The sequence below is a fragment of the Bison bison genome, unplaced genomic scaffold, assembly GCF_000754665.1.
Source record: "Bison bison bison isolate TAMUID 2011002044 unplaced genomic scaffold, Bison_UMD1.0 scf7180017864474, whole genome shotgun sequence".
Taxonomy (NCBI): Eukaryota; Metazoa; Chordata; class Mammalia; order Artiodactyla; family Bovidae; genus Bison; species Bison bison.
This window is the reverse complement of record NW_011495035.1, coordinates 7,629,636-7,653,329: the sequence shown is the minus strand read 5'-3', so window position 1 is coordinate 7,653,329 and position 23,694 is coordinate 7,629,636. Positions and strand designations below refer to the sequence as shown.

At 35.9% G+C, this 23,694-nt stretch overlaps 1 protein-coding gene across 2 annotated transcripts in view; it reads right to left on the bottom strand.

Moving 5' to 3' along the window:
- Nucleotides 1–23,694, bottom strand: part of CNTN6 (contactin 6) — a 320,078-nt gene that overhangs the window by 91,734 nt on the left and 204,650 nt on the right. For both annotated transcript variants that reach the window (XM_010862021.1, XM_010862022.1), the window contains 2 exons: nucleotides 21,660–21,863; nucleotides 19,938–20,040 (listed from right to left, as the gene is read on the bottom strand). In XM_010862021.1, coding sequence (XP_010860323.1) covers nucleotides 19,938–20,040; nucleotides 21,660–21,863 — 307 coding nt within the window. The remainder of the gene's footprint in view (nucleotides 1–19,937; nucleotides 20,041–21,659; nucleotides 21,864–23,694) is intronic.

Genomic DNA, 23,694 nt, shown 5'->3' with positions numbered 1-23,694 from the left:
ATGAGACTGAAGAGATATTTAAGCTTCTCACTTAAAGAACATCCTCTAGATAGATGCTTGTTTTTCTTACCTCAGTTATGTTTAGAGTGATACACCTTGCCTAATAAACCACTCAACTATGGAGAAAGTTGTAAGTTTCAGTGTACTGGTTTCTAACATAAGAGTTTCCAATTTTGAAGAAGGATTTAAGAATTAGACTCCTGTATTCTCAGTCTGCATTGGACATGTGTTTGTTTTTGTGTGTGCATTTTAATTTTCTTTGGGAAACCCAGTGCATCCTATCTTTAGTCCATCTGATTTGAATTGGATGGACTGCACCTCTGGGGACTTCCCAGGTGGCTCAGTGGTAATGAGTCTGCCTGTCAATGCAGGAGACATGTTAAGTTTTTTTATCCCTTAACATTCAATGTTAAGTTTTTTTATCCCTGGATTGGGAAGATCCCCTAGAACAGGAAATGGCAACCCACCCCAGTATTCTTGGCTAGAAAATTCTGTCAACAGAGGAGCATGACAGGTTGTACAGTCTATGAGACTGCAAAGAGTCAGACACAGCTAAGCATGCATACGTGCACATCTGGATGCAGGAGTGAGCACAAAACTCAGGGCTTACCATTAGAAATTGGTGTATTGTGGCCACCATTGTGGGTCAGCTATGGTAACTAAGACATCACAATCAGAAACAAGTAGATCAATTCTGGGACTGCCTTTGAAAGAGCTATTAAAAACAGGATCTTTTGTCGCTAGGTTTTCTCAGATGTTGGATGTATACTTGGCACTTCTAGGCAACAATTTCCAACAAAATGGAGACACTGTGTTTGAAAACCAAAGCTAACATAAAGAAAGGTAACTTGGAATTCTTCACATGCCTATATTAAAGCGTGTCAATGCCAAAAAAGAAACCTCAAATATATCTGTTAAGCAATAGTCATTTTTTTTGCCTTATGCCTGTTTGCGTAGTTTTCCTGCTACTTTCATTTTTAAAAAGACTTGAGAAATGGGCTGAATGCCTGGGTTAAAAATCTGTTAAGATATTTTCTATCTGTGTGATTGAATTGTATGACATGGTATTAGCAGATTTCTTTAGGATATTATATATATTTTTTAATTTTATTTTATTTTTAAACTTTACAATATTGTATTAGTTTTGCCAAATATCGAAATGAATCCGCCACAGGTATACCTGTGTTCCCCATCCTGAACCCTCCTCCCTCCTCCCTCCCCATACCCTCCCTCTGGGTCGTCCCAGTGCACCAGCCCCAAGCATCCAGTATCGTGCATCGAACCTGAACTGGCGACTTGTTTCATACATGATATTATACATGTTTCAATGCCATTCTCTCAAATCTCCCCACCCTCTTCAGAGCAACTAAACTATCAAAAATAGTCACTAAAACATTTATTTTTTTTTAATTGAGTCTTATCAAGTGCATTTTATGGCTGCATTTCTTGTTAAAATTTCTAATGGGAGAAAAATCAAATTTTATATGATTTTGCAGATACTAATTCAATGTTAAGTTTTTTTTTTTTCAGATTTGTTATGTCACTACAAAATATGAACGTCAGGAGCCTCCTGATTACTACTGATCATGTGAGCTGTAGTGTCAGGGAGAATAACTGTAAAGCATAGATTACATAAAAATGCACGTTCGTTTTAATGAAAAGTTCCCATTTAGTCTGGGCACGTCTTACGAAGACAGTAAATGATGTAAATGTTGTAGATTTTTAAAGAACGAATCACGTGACAGTGGTGACTTATGTTTTATTGGTACAAAATAAGGATTATAGTCGGGGAGACAGCATGTCTCTGAGAAACTGTTCCAAAGAGGTAGGCGGAAAGATCAGTATATATGTGATTTTGGTGAAGGGAGAGTATGTTCAGTAAAGCACATACTTTTTGCAAAAGGCTTTTGCTAGTCATGAGGAGCAGTCATCATCGTGATGAATTTTAGGGCTTTTCTAGATATCAGAGGATATAAGAATTGGGCTCATAAAATCAGCTCCTGAAATTTTCTAACTATCTGAAGACCTGTTCTGCCAGTTTTTCCCAGAGCACAGGTTACCTCGTTTCTGCTCTCTACCCTGAACTCCTTTCAGGGGATGTTGAAAGTCAGTAGCTACAGCAACACATTATTTAATCCTTATAGAGGCAGATGGCAAGTGCCAAAGGCAAGTGCCAATTAGTAGTTAACAATTAATTGCTTTAGATTTCACACCCTCTCTCTTTTCTGAAGCCATCCCAAGTGGACGGTGTGTGGGAAGAACTAAAGTCAACAAAAGATGAAATTATATTAGTAGTGAGTTCAATTTCAAATGTAAGCTAAATTTTCCAAGATATACCATTCTATGTAAGCAATGAAATACTAATACTGGTACTACTGTTAATAGCAAAGCTATTAGAATACTATATAGAGAGTACAGAGCAGAGTGTAATTCTTAAACTTACCAGCTATATTGTATTGTACATTTATAACATAAATTTTCTCATTTATTAGAATAGGGCTTGCTGTCCTAGTCACTCAGTCACGTCCAACTCTTTGCAACCCCATGGACTGTAGCCTGCCAGACTCCTATACACACGGGGATTCTCTAGGCCAGAATACTGGAGTGGGTTGCCATGCCCTCTTTCAGGGGATCTTCCCAACCCAGGGATCAAACCCAGATCTCCCTCACTGCAGGCAGATTCTTTACTGTCTGAGCCACCAGGGAAGCCCAAGAATACAGGGTGGGTAGCCTATCCCTTCTCCAGTATATCTTCTCAACGCAGGAATTTAACCAGGGTCTCCTGCTTTGCAGGCAGAATCTTTACCTGCTGAGCTACTCAGGAAGCCGAGAATAGGGCTTAATACTAGTATATACTTCACAGGATTATAGTGAAGATTAAATGGTATTAATATAATACATTTCACACATTTAACACCATCGAAAACACATTAAACAGTATTTTTGTGTTAATGACTTTAAAAATAATTTTAAATTATTGTTATCATTTCAAGATAAGAATCCTAGCTTATGTTTATTTGTTTTCTATTCTCCTTTAAGAACTCTGTATGACTAGGCATTTAACATAAACTGATTTATGAATCATGCGTAAACTAAAATCAGATCTCCATACTGTACCTGAAATGGGTGCACAAACACGCATATATGTCTCTAGAAGTAAATGTCTTGCTTCTGCCTGTTTGATAGACTGACTGCTAAGGAGATAATACCTCTGATCATAGCCATCACGTTCCTTTCCTTATCATGAGAGCAGGGATCTTGCAAGTGAGCTATAGCATGCTTTGTTGTAAAATACTTTTATTTTTAGCTTGACAAATCATCTAGGACCATTGTGGTATGGAGGAAAGTAATTAGACAACTTTCACCAAAGAGGAAAAAAAATGCATTGTGAGAAAGCTAAGCATTTATTTATGAATAGTAATAACCATTAATTGAGTGCTTACTATGTACCAGGCTTGTGACAGATGGTGTCCATATGTCATCTCAGTTTAATATTCAGCTGGAAGCTGCTAACAATCCTAATTACCTTTTTGAAATGGTACTCACGTTTAGACAGGTAATTTCTGCTAAATTATTACCTGCCAATTCTCTTCCACTTAGAGTTCCAGTACAAGCTAATTTATTGTGATCCACCTTCCAATTCTGAGTTGCCACCCATTCAGTTATTAGCACTAGTAGACTCCTTTTCCTTCTGTGGCTTCAACATTCTTTTTAAGACCTATCTAGCTTATCTATATTGATGATATCAGTGATGCAGTATTCTCTGGCAGTTCATTTTAATTTAAAATAAGTGGTCTATTTAAAATCCAAAGTTAGTATATTAATGTATGAAGAGTTCAGTGGAACAAGGAGATCTTTGAAGGGTCTTCAGAATGAGGATTCTTATTAAATCACTTGAAGCTCTGCCATTAAAGGGTTAAGTCAAAATGCATGGTACCACCATCATCCTGTAACTTCAGGTATCAGCCATTTCTGGTAAAATTTCCCTTTCAGCTCCAAATCCACCCCCTCCACACACACTTTTTTTTTTTTTTTAATCTTTACAAATGTGGTCAGACTCTAGCTTGAATACAAATCTCAGTAAAGAAAACCAGTTTGAAGTAACTCTCTCATTCAAAGTTTCCTCACAGCACAAATGAGACACTCATGAACTGTGTACTTCAGAAAACTTTACAGTAGCCTTTTCTTATTTTGTATCTATATTTTCCTGTAACATGAGCCTGCACAGTTCTAAAAGACTGCTGCTGCTGCTGCTGCTAAGTCGCTTCAGTTGTGTCCGACTCTGTGCGACCCCATGGACTGCAGCCCACCAGGCTCCTCTATCCATGGGATTTTCCAGGAAAGAGTACTGGAGTGGGGTGCCATTACTAGGTCATAAAAGCAAATTTTCTTTCTCCTTCCTTCCTTTCCTCCCTTTCTCTCTCTCTTTCCTTCTTTCTCTCTGCTTCTCTTTCTTCCTTACTTATTTCCTTTCCCTCTCTCTTTTTCTTTCTTCCCTCTCCCTTTTATTTATCTTTCTTCCCTCTTCCTCTGGTTTTGTGCTTCTTAAATAAGCATTGCCATGAGGACTTTTACTTCTTACTCTCTTGTCATTGTGCTTTTACAGAGTGAGCATCCTATTAATTTTATCTGGAGACAGAGAATATATTTGTTAACCATCCGTCCTAATTCAACCTGAATTGGAAGTTAAATTAAAGCTCCTCACACACTTATAGAAACTCTGCTTCACTTCTATACTTTTACCCCATAAATAGAATTTTCATTACTAGTGCTATTTGAGAAAGCTTATATTTTTCCCTTGGATTTCTTAAACCTCATTATCCACAGCTTAAATCCAGGCTATACCAAGTTTTAAGTAGAAACTGGTACAGAGAACCAGTTTCCTAAGATGCTTATATTTGGGATTATTCTTAACTTGAACCTCATTTCAAAAAATCCTGTCTGTGGCCATTTTTAATCGAAGAGTGGGAAGCAGAATAACAAAACCAGCACAGAGTGCCTCTGTTCAATTTTCAGACTGTTCAACTAGCTGCTTTCATTTCCTCAACTTGAAATATTCATACAAAGAGCTTGGGATATAAGATTGTCCTATGGGGATACAATATGGATAAATTCATGAGTTCTGTAGCAAAGCAATCTCACTATTATGGAAAAAAGGATATTTTTTTCTTTTTTCTCTGTGTGATCTAAATGTAGTCATGATCCTGTTCTCCTGGTCAGTGTCTATACCAGGTTTCCCTCGGGGAAAAAACATTATCGTGTGCATGCATTTTTCTGGTATTTGACACTAGACTTGTTGCAGCCAGGTGAAAAGCCCACAGATAGTTTGGTCTTAATAGCAGTGGTAGCAAAACAGTACTTGCATGTAGGACACAGGCAAGTTTTGTGTAAATGAGTGCAAATTACCTCACATCTCTGAGCCTCAGCTTTCTCCTTATAACTAGAGATAGCAATGGGTACATAAAAGGCTGCTTGAAAGGATAAAATGCGGATATATATTATGAGAATAAATTCTGAAATATAAAGTTAGAACCTATAATAAAGTTTGCTAAATTGTCTCAGTACTATGATCATCCACACAGGGATAGTGAGATTCTATTGTCCCAAGTCCCTAAGACTTTTATGGCCACTTTCTACTCCACAGTGTAAGCACTAATTGGTACATGAAACGTAAAACAGGAGCCCATAATTTCAAGGTATATTAGGGATGAAAATAACACTGTACATAGCAGGAAAAAAAAAAGAAAACTATCCCTTGGTCGATAGCATCTCCATAATGTTTTATGAATACATAATATTAATCCTAAATAAATACTTCACCAAGTATATGAGTGGTATGTTGCCCTACAGGAGAGGAAATTATACTTTGGTCAAGGTGGGTTCTGGAGGCTCACGTTCCTTCAAAATTATGTTGAGAGTTAGAATTCCTTAGAAATTATAGGGCTTGACTTTAGCTCAGCTCATAATCATAAATGTTCACCTAAAGAAATTAAGGAGACATTATATATGGTTTGTTATATTTAATCATTTTATTATTAATATATCTAACATTTATTGATCACATTCTACACCAGGCACTGTGCTAAGTGCTTCACTGAAACTATATGATAATATCTTAAGACACAAGACTGTTGCTATTAACATTTTGCAGATAAGGAGATTGGGAATAGAATAGGTTGGTAACAGTCCCAATATCACACAGTGAATTACAAAAAAAAAAAAAAAATGATTTGAACTAAAGTCTCTTTCCATAGTGATTGAGCTCTAAACTACCATGCTTTGCTGCTCCTGCATGAGCTAAACAGCTACAGCATGAAAATCATCTTTTTGGTCAATATATTGTTGTTTAGAAACATATCCCTTACCTAATTAACTAGTGTATTTTATAATCAGGGGGTAGAGATTCTTTTGTCCGGGGGCCAGAAGATGAAATCAGAGTTGTTTTTGTTTTAACATATTGAGATGCCTCCATATTCCAATAAAATTTCTAGAGATGGGTTCCAAGGTTAACAGGAAAAATGGAAGTAACTTCTTTTCCTTCAGTTCAGTTCCAACTTGGATTTGAAATCTTTCTCTTCTGCAATTGCCAGTTACTTAAAAAGTAAGATTTCTAAGTCTGCTGAGAAAGGTGATGGTAGACTGAGATGGAAAGGATAAAGAGTTACTTGCAGAAATATATATATATATTCTGCTTGGATGATTTTTAGGGCCTTTAGATTAATTTGATTTTTGAAACAGCAATGTAAAAATCCAATTTTGGCTTTTGAAATAGAAAAAAAAAGTGAAAGGAATGTTTGACTTTTTGGAATCAGTATGTAAGATCAAAAGAGACCCAACTTGTAATTTGGTCCATTTGAAAATGGACCCTCTGCAGTTGTTCTCGAGGAGAATTTGCCAAGACATACCAGAAACTTTAGCTTTTACATTCCTGTTATTTAATAATTTAATTTTCTAAAATTATACTGAAGAGGTTTGCATGCAGATGGACAAAATACGGCTCTAAGAATATTCATTTCATCATTATTTATGATAACAAAAAATGTAAACAAAATAGAAGGAAAATAAATGTCCACAGAAGATATTAAGAAGAGGTGGCAAGAATAAGCAGAAGAAATGTACAAAAAAAGATCTTCATGACCCAGATAATCATGAAGGTGTGATCACTCCCACTCACCTAGAGCTGGACATCCTGGAATGTGAAGTCAGGTGGGCCTTAGGAAGCATCACTACGAACAAAGCTAGTGGAGGCGATGGAATTCCAGTTGAGTGATTTCAAATTCTAAAGGATGATGCTGTGAAAGTGCTGCACTCAATATGCCAGCAAATTTGGAAAACTCAGCAGTGGCCACAGGACTGGAAAAGGTCAGTTTTCATTCCAATCCCAAAGAAAGGCAATGCCAAATAATGCTCAAACTACCGCACAATTGCACTCATCTCACACGCTAGTAAAGTAATGCTCAAAATTCTCCAAGCCAAGCTTAGCAATATGTGAACCATGAACTTCCTGATATTCAAGCTGGTTTTAGAGAAGGCAGAAGAACCACAGATCAAATTGCCAGCATCCATTGGATCATCGAAAAGCAAGAGAGTTCCAGAAAAACATCTATTTCTGCTTTATTGACTATGCCAAAGCCTTTGACTGTGTGGATCACCACAAACTGTGGAAAATTCTTCAAGAGATGGGAATACCAGACCACCTGACCTGCCTCTTGAGAAACCTGTATGCAGGTCAGGAAGCAACAGTTAGAACTGGACATGGAACAACAGACTGGTTCCAAATAGGAAAAGGAGTACATCAAGGCTGTATATTTTCACCCTGCTTATTTAACTTATATGCAGAGTACATCATGAGAAACGCTGGGCTGGAAGAAGCACAAGCTGGAATCAAGATTGCCGAGAGAGAAATATCAATAACCTCAGATATGCAGATGACACCACCCTCATGGCAGAAAGTGAAGAAGAACTAAAGAGCCTCTTGATGAAAGTGAAAGTAGAGAGTGAAAAAGTTGGCTTAAAGCTCAACATTCAGAAAACTAAGATTATGGCATCCGGTCCCATCATTTCATGGAAAATAGATGGGGAAACAGTGTCAGACTTTATTTTTCTGGGCTCCAAAATCACCGTGGATGGTGATTGTAGCCATGAAGTTAAAAGACACTTGTTCCTTGGAAGGAAAGTTCTGACCAACCTAGACAGCATATTAAAAAGTAGAAACATTACTTTGCCAACAAAGGTCCGTCTAATCAAGGCTATGGTTTTTCTAGTAGTCATGTATGGATGTGAGAGTTCGACTACAAAGAAAGCTGAGCGCTGAAGAATTGATGCTTTTGAACTGTGGTGTTGGAGAAGACTCTTGAGAGTCCCTTGGACTGCAAGGAGATCCAACCAGTCCATCCTAAAGGAGTTCAGTCCTGGGTGTTCTTTGGAGAGACTGATGTTGAAGCTGAAACTCCAATACTTTGGCCACCTGAAGCAGAGAGCTGACTCATTTGAAAAGACTCTGATGCTGGGAAAGATTGAGGGCAGGAAGAGAAGGGGATGACAGAGGATGAGATGGTTGGATGGGATCACTGACACAATAGACATGGGTTTGGGTAGACTCCGGGAGTTGGTGATGGACAGGGGGGCCTGGCGTGCTGTGGTTCATGGGGTCACAAAGAGTCAGACACAACCGAATGACTGAACTAAACTGAAAATCCACCAGTAAGAGACTGGCTGAAAATACACATTTGAATGCCCCACTGTCATTCCATATGAAGGTACAGAAAATGGTTTAATCGGAAATGTATTCATAATATATACTTTTAAAGATTTTTAAAAGTGTTTTACAAAGAATATGCTGAAATGATTTGAGTATGAAAAGAAAGCAGTATTGGATTATAACCCAAAAGTGAAATAAATATCCACTATGTGATACTGATATAAATAAAAGATTGAATAAATTGATAAACGAGGATGGAGAAGTGAAAAATCTCCCATGAGGAAGAATTCTAAATAAATTACATAGGTTCACACCTTAGAAGAAGTAAATCATGACCTTTTACTCATTAGATATGAACAATATTCTTTGACCCTTCCAAAGACTCAATAATGGAAAAAGAGAAAAATGAGTAGGTTTACAGTGGAGAACACCGACAAAACTTCTTCTGCCAAGTGATGAAGGCCAGCATTAGCAGCCATAGATCATATTGATAGAGTCATAACCTTAATATGATGGGTGAAAATGGCACTTTACTTTTGTGGTCTTTTTGCTCAAAACCCATAACCTCAGGTTAAAGTTAAGGAAAACAGCAGACAAATTCCAGTAGAGGGTCATCCCACAATAAAAGTGACCACTACTCCTCAAAACTCTCAGGGTTATCAAAAACAATAACTGTCTGAGACATTGTTAATTACAGCCAAGAAGACCCCAGGGAGACAAGAAAACTCAATATGGTACCAGGGATAGAATGTTAGAATTAAAAAGGATATCAAGTAAAACCAAGAAAATTTGAATAAAGTATGGCTTTAGTTAATAAAGACATATTTGTGTTTGTTCATTATTTGTAACATAAGTACCATCTTAATTTAAAGTATTAATAATAGGAAAACTGTGTGGTATTATATGGGATTTTACCATACTGTCAGCTGACTTTTCTGTTCTAAAGCCATTATTTTAAAATTTTGGGGGGAAAGGGGTATTAATGAAGTAGGAGAGAAAGAGGCAAGAATCTTCTATTTCTCAGAGACACACAAAAAAATTCCTTCAAAAACAGTCTCTTATTAGTTCTACCAAAGAAATTGAGAGTAACTCTTTCCAGTCTCAGTTTAAAAAGGAGTAACCTGGAGCGAAGATAATCAGGCAAGTTCCCAGAGAGAGTATTCTTGAATCTTCCTTCATTGAACGTTTGTAAGGAAAGAACAGATTCTAGGGGAAAAAAAAAATGTGTGATCCATATTGTTATATCAATCCTATTTTCAGTAGCCTGCGAACTCCCTGGGGTCTTTCTATTATCTTTATATCCCCAGGGCCTAGCCCAGCATCTGCTGTCAGAATTCCTCCTGACTGAGTGAAGACATAAAGGAATTAACTACTGAATAAGATATTCAATGCATATTTACTAAGTTAATAGATACTGGAGCTTAATTTGCCAAGTGAGTGAATGAGGGGATGTCAATAATCCTCATCAAGAATAAATACGTTATTTTAAAATGCTAAATCCATTGTTTTGAGCAAGTCCTTGAGGATTGTATTAGCAAAGAAATATAATGCAGAAATCCCTTCTCTCCCTCCTGTGTATTCCTTTTTACCTTCTCAGTCAAAGCACCACTGACAATTACAGTACCACAGTTTATTAATTGTTATGATGTATTGATTGCCTATTATAAGCTAGGGATTATGATAAGGGAGTGGTGAAGTTTACAATTATTTAAGCATCTGCCCGCAATGCGGGAGACCCGGGTTCAGTCCCTGGGTTGGGAAGATCCCCTGGAGAAGCAAATGGCAACCCACTCCAGTACTCTTGCCTGGAAAATTCCACAGACTGAGGAGCCTGGTAGGCTACAGTCCATGGGGTCACAAAGAGTTGGACACAACTGAGTGACTTCACTTTCACTTTCACTTTACATTAATCCTATTCTCTCTATAGTCCACCTGCCTATCTATCTATTCATCCATCTAGTTTTTGCCTTTGTTTTACAGATAGGAAACTGATCCTAGTGGTCCAGCTATTGACAGGGGAAAGAAAAGGAAGATAGCACTAAGTCGTGTTCAACTCTTGCGATCCCATAAACTGTAGCCTACCAGGTTTTTCTCTCCATGGGATTCTCCAGACAAGAATACTGAAGTGGGTTGTCATTTCCTTCTCCAGGGGAACTTGACAGGGGGACTGAGTATTTAAACCCTGATCTCTTCAAAGCCTATACACTTTCTAGAACACCATGTTTCCTTGAAATGTTAGTGAATCTACTGATAAAACTTTCAGCCCTATGATGAATGTGTGTTTATGTGTTCCTTTGTTGAGGATTGCTGTCTTTCAGTTTTTCAAAGATTGGCTTGAATGCTTGTCAGTTCTCATATTTGCATGGAATTTACTATATCATCTCATGCAAACCAATAGAAAATCATGATAAAATACAAAGCAGTTAGAAAGAATCTGAAGAGTACCTTCAGTATACTACATTGTGGGACAAAAAGGACAGGCTTTTCATAGGAAAATAATTACTCTCTATCCATTTAACTTAATGAGGAAATGTTTTATTTTTATTTTTTTCTTTCTCTTTTTTTAAAAAATTTATTTATTTATTGGAGGCTAATTACTTTACAATATTGTATTGGTTTTGCCATACATTGACATGGATCCGCCATGGGTGTACATGTGTTCCCGACATTCAAATGGGAAATTTTTAAGATGTCTCTCTGAATTTTTTTAAAGCAAGTGTTAAAATTCTGAAAACCCTGAATTCACCTAGATGAATATTAACATATTATTGGCCAGAGATGTATTAATACCGCAGGCATTAGTTTCTGCTAAAAACTAATAATGTGTTAAAATGCTACTGTCATTCTGAGCATCCTGAGCAATCTTTCTATGGTATGCTCTTCAGTGATGTCCAGTGATGAACAGTGATGTTCAGATATGTGTAAAAGAAAGCAAAGTCAAATAGCTGCTCTTTCATCTGAAAGTTCTGAAATGGATAACAACATCTTGGTGAGACTTCATATTTACTGTTTAACATTAATAGCTAAGCTGGGGTATCTTTTCCTTCATAAATTAGAAAAAAATGAATAAGATATATCTGTATACATAAATATCATTGTCTCTACATAAATACAGCCCTCTGTGTGAAGGCTTCATAACACACAGGAACGTTGAGTAAAGCAACTAATTTTATTTGCATTCCAGACCATTGACAGCAAAGTTATTAAGAAAAAAAAGAGAAAAGTATATATGTTTGGTTGTTTATGAGAGTGTTAGAAGAGTTATGATTATATCAGTTTAACTTCTTTACTAAGAATAAAGGCATATATTTTCTTGAAAGGAGACACAGAGATCTATCAGTAAATCATACTATATTTGAATAGCACCTATCCAAGGAGTTTCTCAGGGTATTTCACAATACAATTAATTTGCAGCTTAGATAATTAAGAGTCTGCCATGTTAAACAAATGAGACAAAACTGAGAATTGAAAGCTGTGATCATGTCAGCTCTGAAACTCCAACATAGAAAGTGAGATACATGTCCCCAAAGTCATAGTAATTAAAGTTCAAGCAGGTATCTGAAGTTTTGTCTCAATTATTCTATATTCACATTAGCCCATGGTGGTTTAAGATAGTTAGGGTCTTTGAGTAAACACTCTAGCCAGCCTTCCATAGATCTCATTCTCCACACTCTCTGCCTGCATGACTGCAGGAGCCCCCTAGGTTGGTTGGTATGTGTTCTGTATTCTTCCTAAACATCTATCCTAGATTTTTATAAATAGTAGCTATTACCATTGCCACATATAAACCAGTGGGGTGTATTCTCCGCAATGGCCCTGATTGATTTTTAGACAGAGTTTTTTCTTCTCATTCAAAAATAATGAATTTTGAAAAGGTTATCTTTTGAATTATCAAAAACTTTAATATATAAAATTAAACTTGTTATTTGCTGCAATATTAGTAATTGCAGATTACTATCCATAATTTTACTATCCATAATTACTATCCATAATGAAATATCCATAATTTCATTCTCAGATAACATCTTTTTTACCATTTTGCTGAAATTTTTCAAGCCTTTTAAAGGAAAACATTTACAGAACTGAGGGCTAACTGCATCTGCACATGGAGAATTAATTTGTATATTAAAAAGATAATTTGATGTAAGTATCAAATGGCTAAAAGCATGAGTTTTGGAGTCAGAATCAATGATTTTTAATTTGAATTGCAAATTTAAAACTTATATATATCAATTATTTCATCTCTCAAACTTCACCTTTTTACTTTCAAAATTAGCCTTAAAAAAAAAAATCTGGAATTTAGCACTGTTGGATTAACTGGACCTGCATTTACTCTTCTGCCAGAAACCATTAGAAAACTGGACAAATATAATGGGAAACAAACCTGATTCCAGGGAAGTAACAATGGGCAGCATAAAACTATGATCCCTAAAGGATGGGAAATGTACGAAGTAAGCCATGGATATCCCAGGTTTTTACCTCCAGGCACTTTCCAGAACACTGAATGAAGAAGCAAGCATAAATAAAACAAGACTACATTCATCACTGAGTTAGGAGACACAAGGTGCCTGAAGTGGCTGGGATTGCAGAGCAGAGTATCAGAGACAATGGGACTAGAAAAAGAAAGTGCTCCAGAAATCTGCATAAGAATGAGAAATGAGGCTGGGCAAAGAACAATTTTCAGAGCACAAACAGGGCTAAAAGATGTTAGAGTTCTAACATGCTAGAGAAGAGAGATAGTAAACATTTAGAGCATTTGATAGGAAGAAACATCTTAGAAATAAACTAGCCTTAGACTAACATCTACTCCATACTCCAGGAAGTTTAAAAATAAGCTACAGAAAGGTCAAGCAGATTCACTACAACTTAATTCCTATCAATAAAATCCAATACTTGAAAAAAATACACAACAATCCAGCTTTTAACAACATAATATTTATTATATCTCTAATTAAATTAAATTATTAGATAGCCTGAAAAGCATAAAAAAATAGGAATCATGATTAAAAGCAAAAACAGTCAACAGAAACAGATCCATAAATTATTGAGATTTTAAACTTAGCTAATAAGGACATTCATATATCAATAGGTCTTCTGAATAAATAGCTAGGGGTCATAGGTAAAGAAACTGCAGACCTCAATCTCTAATTAAGAGAGTCTCTAGGGAAATCTGAAGATAACGGAAAACAGAAAGAAAAACAAGAGGGAGTTTCAGCCTCTGAAACCACAGCTATGGCAAACAGTAAACACAGCCTAACTCCTTGCCAGATAAACATAGAAGTTTACACTAAAATCCAGAGTAAAATCACTTACTTTTACCTATTACATCCTACTAGGTTTTTAACAACAACAAAAATATATAAAAGGCCAATTAAAATGTACATTCTGCAGAGAAAAGCAAACAGTGGAACCAAACTCAAATACGGCAAATATTTTTAAATTATCACATTGGGAATTTGAAACTATTAAAATTAATATGTTAAGGGCTCTAATGGAAAAAGCAGACAGCATGAAAGAACAGAGGATTGATGTAGCAGGAAAACAAAAGAAATTCTAAGAAAGGATCAAAAGGAAGAGATAGATATAAAAACACTGTAATGTAAATGAGAATGTCTTTGATAGGTTTACCAGTAGACTGAGCATGAGGAAAGAGTAAGTGAATGAGAAGAAATGTCAATGGAAAAATCCCAAATTAAAATGTGAAGAGAAAGAAAGAAAGAATGGAATATCCAGGAACTGGGGCAACTACAAATGGTGAAACAGATGTCTAATGGGAACACCAGAAGGAGAGCAAAGAGAGAAATGAACAGAATAAATATTTGAAGTAAGAATGACTGGAAATTTTCCAAAATTAGTGACAGTTACCAAACCACAGACCTAGGAAGCTCAGAGGCCAATTAGCAAGATAAATTCCAAAATAATCTGCCCATTCAAGAAAAGGAATATTCCCAGGATAAAGGGAATTATTTCCTAGCTACTTAGGAAATATTTCCACAAATATTTCATGAAAACCAGTCTGTATTTCAGGAACTGTTTAAAGTCCTTTAAAAAAAATGGTGAATATGATGTGGGAATGACTTATGTTATTTTGTGTGTGTGTGTTCCTCTTTCTTATTCACCTACTAATTTCCTTACCCCCCCTCTACTTCAACTCCTTTCTCATTAACTAAAATATATAAACCTTAGTTTAATGAATGTATAATTTATAGCATAAACAGTAGTCAGTAATTAGTTAGCAAAAGTGTTTAGAAACATTGATGTATAGAACAGTCTTTTGGACTCTGTGGGAGAGGGAGAGGGTGGGATGATTTGGGAGAATGGCATTGAAGTATGTATAATATCATATATGAAATGAGTCGCCAGTCCAGGTTTGATGCACGATACTGGATGCTTGGGGCTGGTGCACTGGGATGACCCAGAGGGATGGTACGGGGAGGGAGGAGGGAGGAGGGAGGAGGGTTCAGGATGGGGAACACATGTATACCTGTGGCGGATTCATGTTGATGTATGGCAAAACCAATACAATATTGTAAAGTTAAATAAAATAAAATTAAAAACAAAAAACATTGTTGATAAGAGAAAGAACTCTTGATTTTATTCCTCACTGAACCAATTAGCTTTTTCAGTTTGGGGTGTATCCAACTTACTACAGAGAAGTGTTGTACCTCAGAAGGTGAATGAGGAGATTTAAAAGGATTTGTGCAAAGCAGTCCCAACATTGTTTGGAACATATTGGTTTGAAAAAAATATAACAAAATCAAGTATTGCATGCAATATTTTTATAAAGAGTTGTCAGAGAACATGATTTATAATTATCATTCAATAGTTTGTAAAACACTTGGCAATAGACCTGCAAATAGATATTTATCATTTAAAAGGGGGGTTGATTTTGCTCTTTTCAGATTGTTAATTATGTTTATCAATTAATTAATTTTCTAGGGAGTGCATTGTTTGTGTGTATGTTAATGCTGCAAATTCAGAAAAGTCAGTAGAGTATTTGGTAAATGTCCACTGCAGAGGGCACAGGCAGTAAAAAGTCTTTTTTGTTAGTAGCTAACATTTTCAGGAGAAGGCAATGGCAACCCACTCCAGCACTCTTGCCTGGCAAATCCCACGGACGGAGGAGCCTGGTAGGCTGCAGTCCATGGGGTCGCTAGGAGTTGGACAGGACTGAGCGACTTCACTTTCATGCACTGGAGAAGGCAATGGCAACCCACTCCAGTGTTCTTGCCTGGAGAATCCCAGGGACGGGGGAGCCTGGTGGGCTGCCGTCTCTGGGGTCGCACAGAGTCGGACACGACTGAAGCGACTTAGCAGCAGCAGCAGCTAACATTTGCTTAATATTTTCCAAATATATAAAGGATTTTCATCTACATTCTGTTCATCTGAAGAAATGAAAACTATGTCTGCACTTCAGTTACACAGAATACATGTTTCTTACGCAGAACATTTTAACACTATCATTATGTCCTTGTGGATGCTTCAGACTTTCCATTTTAACACTGAGGCATTTCAATTCCATTTTAACAATAGCTTTGATAAATACAATCTCAACAATGATTAACTTTGTCAGATAAAATGTTATGGGACATACTCCACTAAATCAATTATTTCCTTGACGATTTTCTAAGAGGTACAGTGAAGCAATTCTCATCATTTTCCCATTCTTCCTTAATTTTATTTCATGTGCATCAGCTCTTTTATATACAAACTTAACAATGAACATACACTTTATCATTGAGGGATTTTTATTTTGTACATCATATTTGCCATATTTTTACATATCTTTACACTGTAATCTTCAAAACAATACAGGAGATAGATATCATTTTAATCTTTTTTGCATGAGGATATGGAAATTCATAACAGTTAAGAAGGATGCTTGCCGATTGTTAGACAACTCTTGAGAAAATTGAGAGTTCAATCTGCCTCCTCTAACTTGGAGAGCAGTTATCTTAACCATTTACTCAAAAGTTTCTAAGTTCAGAATTTAAAATCAGGTGAGACTAAATTTTAAGTGTCCTTTCTTTCTTATCAAAAGCATGAAGTTGAACCAGTTACTTATATCCTTTGATCCTCATCATCTTCCTCAAATATAATAAAAATATGAGGTACCCTGCACAACTAAGAGGATTAGGCATATCATATAAATTCTTAGCTATAAATGATTAGCACATGAAATTTATTTACATGAGATTTTTGAGAACTAGCATCAATCTTTTTCATTTATTAATTATGTGAGTATTTTTTAAATTACAGTAATCTATATTTCCTGATGCTAAACATGACAGAATAAACTATTAATATTCTTTTCAGATACTATTTTTCATTGGTTTTCTTTTATAAATAAATCAACAAATTTTCAAAGTATTTTGCTGTTATTTTATGGTGTTTTATATACTTTAATTTCTGAGAAAGCTTGAAAATGGTGAAAGTTCATCATATCTTTCAAGGCAAATAAACAAAAACTGACAAAACTCCCAATTGTCAGTCTCTTAAAATAATTTAAACAATCTATAATTATTTATTGAACAAATACTATGGGGCCAGATGTGTAAAATTCAACAGTCCATGAGCTGAGAATTTCCAGGTATTCAAGCTAGATTTAGAAAAGGCAGAGGAACCAGAGATCAAATTGCCAACATCCATTGGATCATAGAAAAAGCAAGAGAATTCCAGAAAAACATCTACTTCTGCTTTATTGACTACACTAAGCTTTTGACTGTGTGGATCACAACAAACTGTGGAAAATTCTTATAGAGATGGGAATACCAGACCACCTTCCTTGCTCTTGAGAATTCTGTATGCAGGTCAAAAAGAAACAGTTAGAACTCGACATGGAACAATGGACTGGTTTCAAATTTGGAAAGGAGTACATTAAGACTGTATATTGTCACCCTGCTTATTTAATTTTTAATGCAGAGACCATGATGCAAAATACTGGGGGGTTGGATGAAGCTCAAGCTGAAATCAAGATTGCTGGGAGAAATATCAATAACCTCAGACATGCAGATGACACCATCCTTATGGCAAAAAGTGAAGAAGAACTAAAGAGCCTCTTGATGAAAGTAAAAGAGGAGAGTGAAAAATCTGGCTTAAAATTCAACACTCAAAAATGAAGATCATGGCAACTGGTCCCATCATTTCATGGCAAATAGATGGGGAAACAACGGAAACAGAGGCAGACTTTATTTTTGGGGGCTCCAAAATCACTGCAGATGGTGATTGCAACCTTGAAATTAAAAGATGCTTGCTTCTTGGAAGAAAAGCTATGACCAACCTAGACAGCACATTAAGAAGCAGAGACGCTACTTTGCCAACAGAGGTCCATCTAGTCAAAGCTATGGTTTTTCTAGTAGTCGTGTATGGATGTTCAACCATGAAGAAAGGTGAACACTGAAGAACTGATGCTTTTGCACTCTGTGTTTTTGGAGAAGACTCTTGAGAGTCTCTTGAAGTGTAAGGAGACCAAACCAGTTATCCTAGAGGATATCCTGAATATTCATTGGAAGGACTGATGCTGAAGCTGAAATTCCAATACTTTGGCCACCTGATGCGAAGAACGGACTCATTGGGAAAGACCCTGATGCTGGAAAAGATTGAAGGCAGGAGGAGAAGGGAACAACAGAGGATGAGATGGTTGGATGGCATCACCGACTCAATGGACACGAGTTTGAGCAAGCTCCCGAAGTTGGTGATGGGACAAGGAATCCTGGCATGCTTCAGTACGTGGTCTCGCAAAGACTCAGACACAACTGAGCAACTGAACTGACAGTCAATTCTGATTCTTTGCGACCCTGTGGACTGTAGCCTGCCAGGCTCCTCTGTCCACAGGATTCTCTAGGCAAGAATAGTGGAGTGGGTTGCAATTTCTTCTTCCAGTGGATCTTCCCAGTCCAGGAATTGAACCCATATCTCCTGCTGCTCTTGCATTGCAGGCAGATTCTTTACCACTCAGCCACTAGGGAAACAGAGCCAAATAATGCTGATTACAAAATATTTAGTAACCAGCATTATTTGGATTGGGCTTCCTCTCTGGCTCAGTGGTGAAGAATCCCATCTGCAATCCAGGAAATGTAGAAGATATTGGTTCCATCCCTGGGTGTGGAAGATCTGCTGGAGGAGGAAATGGCAACTTGTTCCAGTATTCTTGCTGGCAAATTCCATGGACAGAGAAGCCTGGCAGTCTACACTCCTTAGTGCTGGAAAGAGTCGGACACCACTGAGCATGCACACAGAAACGAACAAACATTATTTGGATTGCTTGGCCTATTTGCTTAATAATAGGATGAAGACTTTTAAGGATGTTTCCCATAGTTTTGAATGTAAATCATTATTTCTGAATATGAGGCCCACATGAGGAATAGATTCTGGATTTATAGGAAGCACTTAAAAGTGGTGCTGAGAGTAAAGTCTCTTACTATTCAAAGTATATTCTATAGGCAAGAAGAATCACTATTACCTAGGAGTTTGTTGGAAATGAAGAAATCAGATAGCACACCAAATCTATTGAATCTCAATTTAGCTATCCCCCAGATAATTCATATATATATATTAATATTTTAAAGTGGAATTTTATCACTTTGTTACTTGGTTACTGGTGTTTATGGGTGTCAAAATGAAGTTTTAATATTGCTAAAATGCAGTTCTGAACATTCCATGAAAAAAAAATATATATGTAGCTGGATTTAAAGCTTTCCAAACTTATTGCTTATAAACACTTATCTGAGTAGTAAAGCAAAATGCTTCCCCTACCAGGACAGGTTTGGCTCAATTCTAATTATCCACTATGAACAATGGCCTTTAATTTGCCTTATTTTGGAAACTAGCTGTGCAGGTTTTTCATTTACAAGAGTTGTTGATTAATTAAGCAAGGAGACACTCCAGGTAATATATTTCTGGATGTACAAGAAAATAGAGTAAAGGATACATCAAAAATTTAGTGACCTGCTTGCCATCTTATGCTAGCTCACTTATCACTTTGCAATGTGCTGCCTAAGTGGCTTACACTGTGCTTAAACTAGAGTAAATATTGGCCCATTTGGCAGAATCATCTCCCCAATCATTTTTAGAGCATTAATATTAGACATGTTTATTTAAAGTCCAATCAGAAAGTTCCCCTTTTGCCCAGCTTTTAAAATGTTTGCTGATTTACCTATAGGGCAACATTTGAATACCAAAATATTTGTTTGTTTGTATTAATTAAAACAATTAGAAAAAGAAAAAACAACCTTACTTTCCAAGGGCAAAGCATTCCAGTTTTACAAATGAATCCTTTGCAGCTTGAATAGTTTCAGGAAAACGCACTTCAATCTTCGGTTCATATTCCCCCATCACACCTGTTAAATACCAAAAGAGCTAGCAGCATTTCTAAAGAACAGAGATTTTCTATGAAGCAAATGCTTTAGTTATCAAAATGTGATTATTCTGTTCTTTAGTTAACAATATTTTTCTATACTGATGGTGAATGATGGAGAGCATCACTTCATGATGCTGTTTAAAAAAATTAGTTCATTTCTCTCTCCCCTAAAAAAGAAATACCTAAGATATAATACCAAAATATCAGAATAAATGCATTCCAAATTTCCCTGTATTCCACAAGAGCATCTTAAAAATAAAATAAATTCTTTTATAAAATAAAAATACTTCCTTTTTTAGAACTTAATCATTCTAAACATTCGAAGAGGCTGTGGTTGAAAAGACAGAGTACTACTTCATTCAAATAAATTGGTAAATTTTATTTTTTCTATTTCCTTGACATGTGATATTTCTTGAGTGACTACTTTTAGAAGATTTTTTTTTAGTATTATGTATGATGCTTTTGTATATTTTTACCATAAATGTATTGAAAAGAATAGAGGAGATGGAATAATGAAGGAATTAAGAAGAGAAGTTAAGAAAGTAGGTAGATAGGGAGGAAAAAGGCCAATAGTTTCTATGCATATTACTGGCTTAGGAGCTCTTGTGATCATGAACAGAGCACTCACTGAAGGGGAGAAATTGGGCTTAAGAATAAGTCCAGTGGTTGATGAATTCTAAATTAAGACCATGCAAATATATTTGAATAGTTAGTGATTATAAAAGCTCTGTCATAAGAACTCCCTGTATGGAGCTAATTCCATGATTCTGTTAGCCATCATTAAATTATATTCCTGCTTTTCTTGAACTTAGAGAGGAGAAAAACTCTATAGACGTATTACAAGTCCAGAATCTGATCAGAAAACGCATCAACAGATATTTCCATCTTTACATTTACCACTGTGAATATTTAATTAAAGAATCAACTAGAGGATTCTTCTACTTTGATGACTTTCTTAGGTTTTCTAGCTCTAAATCTTGTACCAGCTATGGCTTGACTAAACTCCAAAATCATCAGAGACCAATCTAAATTATGTTTCTTGGAGAAATATAATTAGTATGAATTTTGTGTTTCATTTTTCTTTGGAATGCTCATTATTAATGTTGACTTGATTTACTTTCCTTGGATGTGAATTGTTTTCCTGCCTTGCCAACTAGGAAATAAAAGGGTGAACAAAAGAGACAAATACAGAAAAGAAAGTGGTGTTAAAGAAAAGCTGTATCATATGTTCATCAAAACTATATTAGGTGAATGAATCATTTTGTCAGCATTCACACATTCACACACACATAACTACTCTCTCAAACATTGTTTCTTTTTTAATAAAATATTTCTTAAACAAAGAAAAGATCTGTTTCAGATCCAGAGAGGAAGTGGCATAGCATTCTCAGAATCATCTGTACTATACCATGTGGATTAATTATATAGTTTTCTATTATTTTTGACAATATGTGATTTTTCATCATATTTGTGAATTAAACCTCAACTCCTAGATATTATGGCTCCACTGAAACAGAGGAAAGCAGAAAGTTCTACAGATATCCCCAAGTTTCAAAATTCACAGACAAAATTTATCCCTAAGATAACTCATCATCTTACCATCAGTGCGCTGTACTAATGGAGTGGGTGGTCCTTGAACACTTCTCTGGGCTTCTTTGTTTGTTATGAAGCAAGTGTAGTTGCCAACATCTGATGGCTCCACTTTGGCAATGTACAAGTTCCCTGTCTCTTGTGATACAAACCGTCTGTTGTCCTCTTGAACATATAAGGGGTTATCATTGAAAGTCCATGCATAAGATAAATCTGGAAACAGAATAAAATAAGTATTATCCTTACTGTATTCATTCTTATCTGAAAGTTCTGTGCCCTACTTCTCCATAAATAGAATACAACTGTGCCCCTCTTTGTCCAGTTTGTGCCTGTCATCCTGATGTAATTGTTTTATTTCTTTTTAATTAAGTATTTCCCAATTTGGATAATATGGTTTTCCTGTCCATCACTGGCTTTGTGTAATTAAAGATGTGATGGTGAGATGTCAAGGGAACAAGTAGATGAACTTATTAAGGAAAGCTATATGGTATAAAATATTATGGGCTCAAAATGTACACTGAATTTCTACATCAGTGCTCATATTAAAGTTGTGCTTCTCAATATGCAATCAGAAGGATGCTCATATTAATCACGTTTAGGGGTGTTTGCTAAAAATTTTACTTCAAGGTGTAAGTTCAGGGACCCTACCACTTGGAATCATTCATTCAATTATTACACAATTTCTGAACATCTCTTTTGTGACCATTTTTGGACTTAGAACACATCAAAGCAAAACCTGTGCCTTATAAAACTTCACCTAGTAAACTGATTACAAGTGTGTGGATAATCTCAGTGTGGGCTGATATGTGCTTTGGCAGAAGCATCGGAACCCAGATGAGGAGTTTAGAATGATCTGTGGTCAGAAAAGTCTTCTGAAAAGAAATCCATGCTCAATCTAGTAGGATGAATGGGAGCTATCCAGGCAACAGATTAACAAACCTTGCTCAGAGAACAAAAACGTGAAGATGAAAGAGAACATATCATTTTTGCTGAACATCAATCAACCTCTGGAAATCTTATATATAAATATGAATATAAATATATAGAGACATATATAACTGATATAATTATCATGCTATAAAATGCACAAATCCTAAGTGTTCAGTTCAGTTAATTGTAACAATCTAAGCACTATGAAATCACCAGCCTAAAATAAATTATGGAACATTCTCATCTTTAGAAATTCTATTATGTCCTTATTTGTCAACCTCTACTGTTGTAACAACTACCAGAGTTCTATCATCATAGGTTATTGAATTTCATAAAAGCAGAATCAAACAGAATGCACTTCTTTTTGAACTTTTATATTGGAATCTAGTTGCTTAACAATGTTGTGTTAGTTGCAGGTGTACAGTAGAGTGATTCAGTTATACATGTAGCTATTCTTGTTATTTCAGAGTATTGAACAGAGTTACCTGTACTATATAGCAGGTCCTTGTTGATTATCTATTTTAAATATAGCAGTGTGTGCATGTCAGCCTCCAACTCCCAATGTACTGCTTTGTGTCTGGTTTCTTTAATGTATCTTAATGTCCCCTATGTAGTTGTGACTATCAGTACTTCTTTTCTTTCTCTTGCTGAATGGAATTCCATTTTTATGAATATACCACAATGTGTTTGGCTGCTTTCCTGTTGAAGATTATTAGAATTGTTTCCATTTGGGGACCATTATATTGGGTTGGCCAAAAAGTTAGTTTGGGTTTTTCCATATGATGTTATGGAAAGACCTCAACGACATTTTTGGCCAATCCAATGCATTAGGCTCATATAAACATTATTTTTTAAGACTGTCTGTGGACATTTTCACTTTTCTTTGTTAAGTCCCTAGACGTGAACTATAGGGTAGATGTATGTTTTACTTAATTAAAAATAAAAAAAAACAACTACAAAAGAATTTTCCAGTTACACTAGTTGATATCTCTATCTACAATATGTGAGAGTTAGCATTGGTGTACATCTCTGAGAAAACTATGTTGTCATTTTTTAAATTTTATCTAGATATCGTCGAACAAGGGGGTTGCAGCTGGCACTAGTGGTAAAGAAT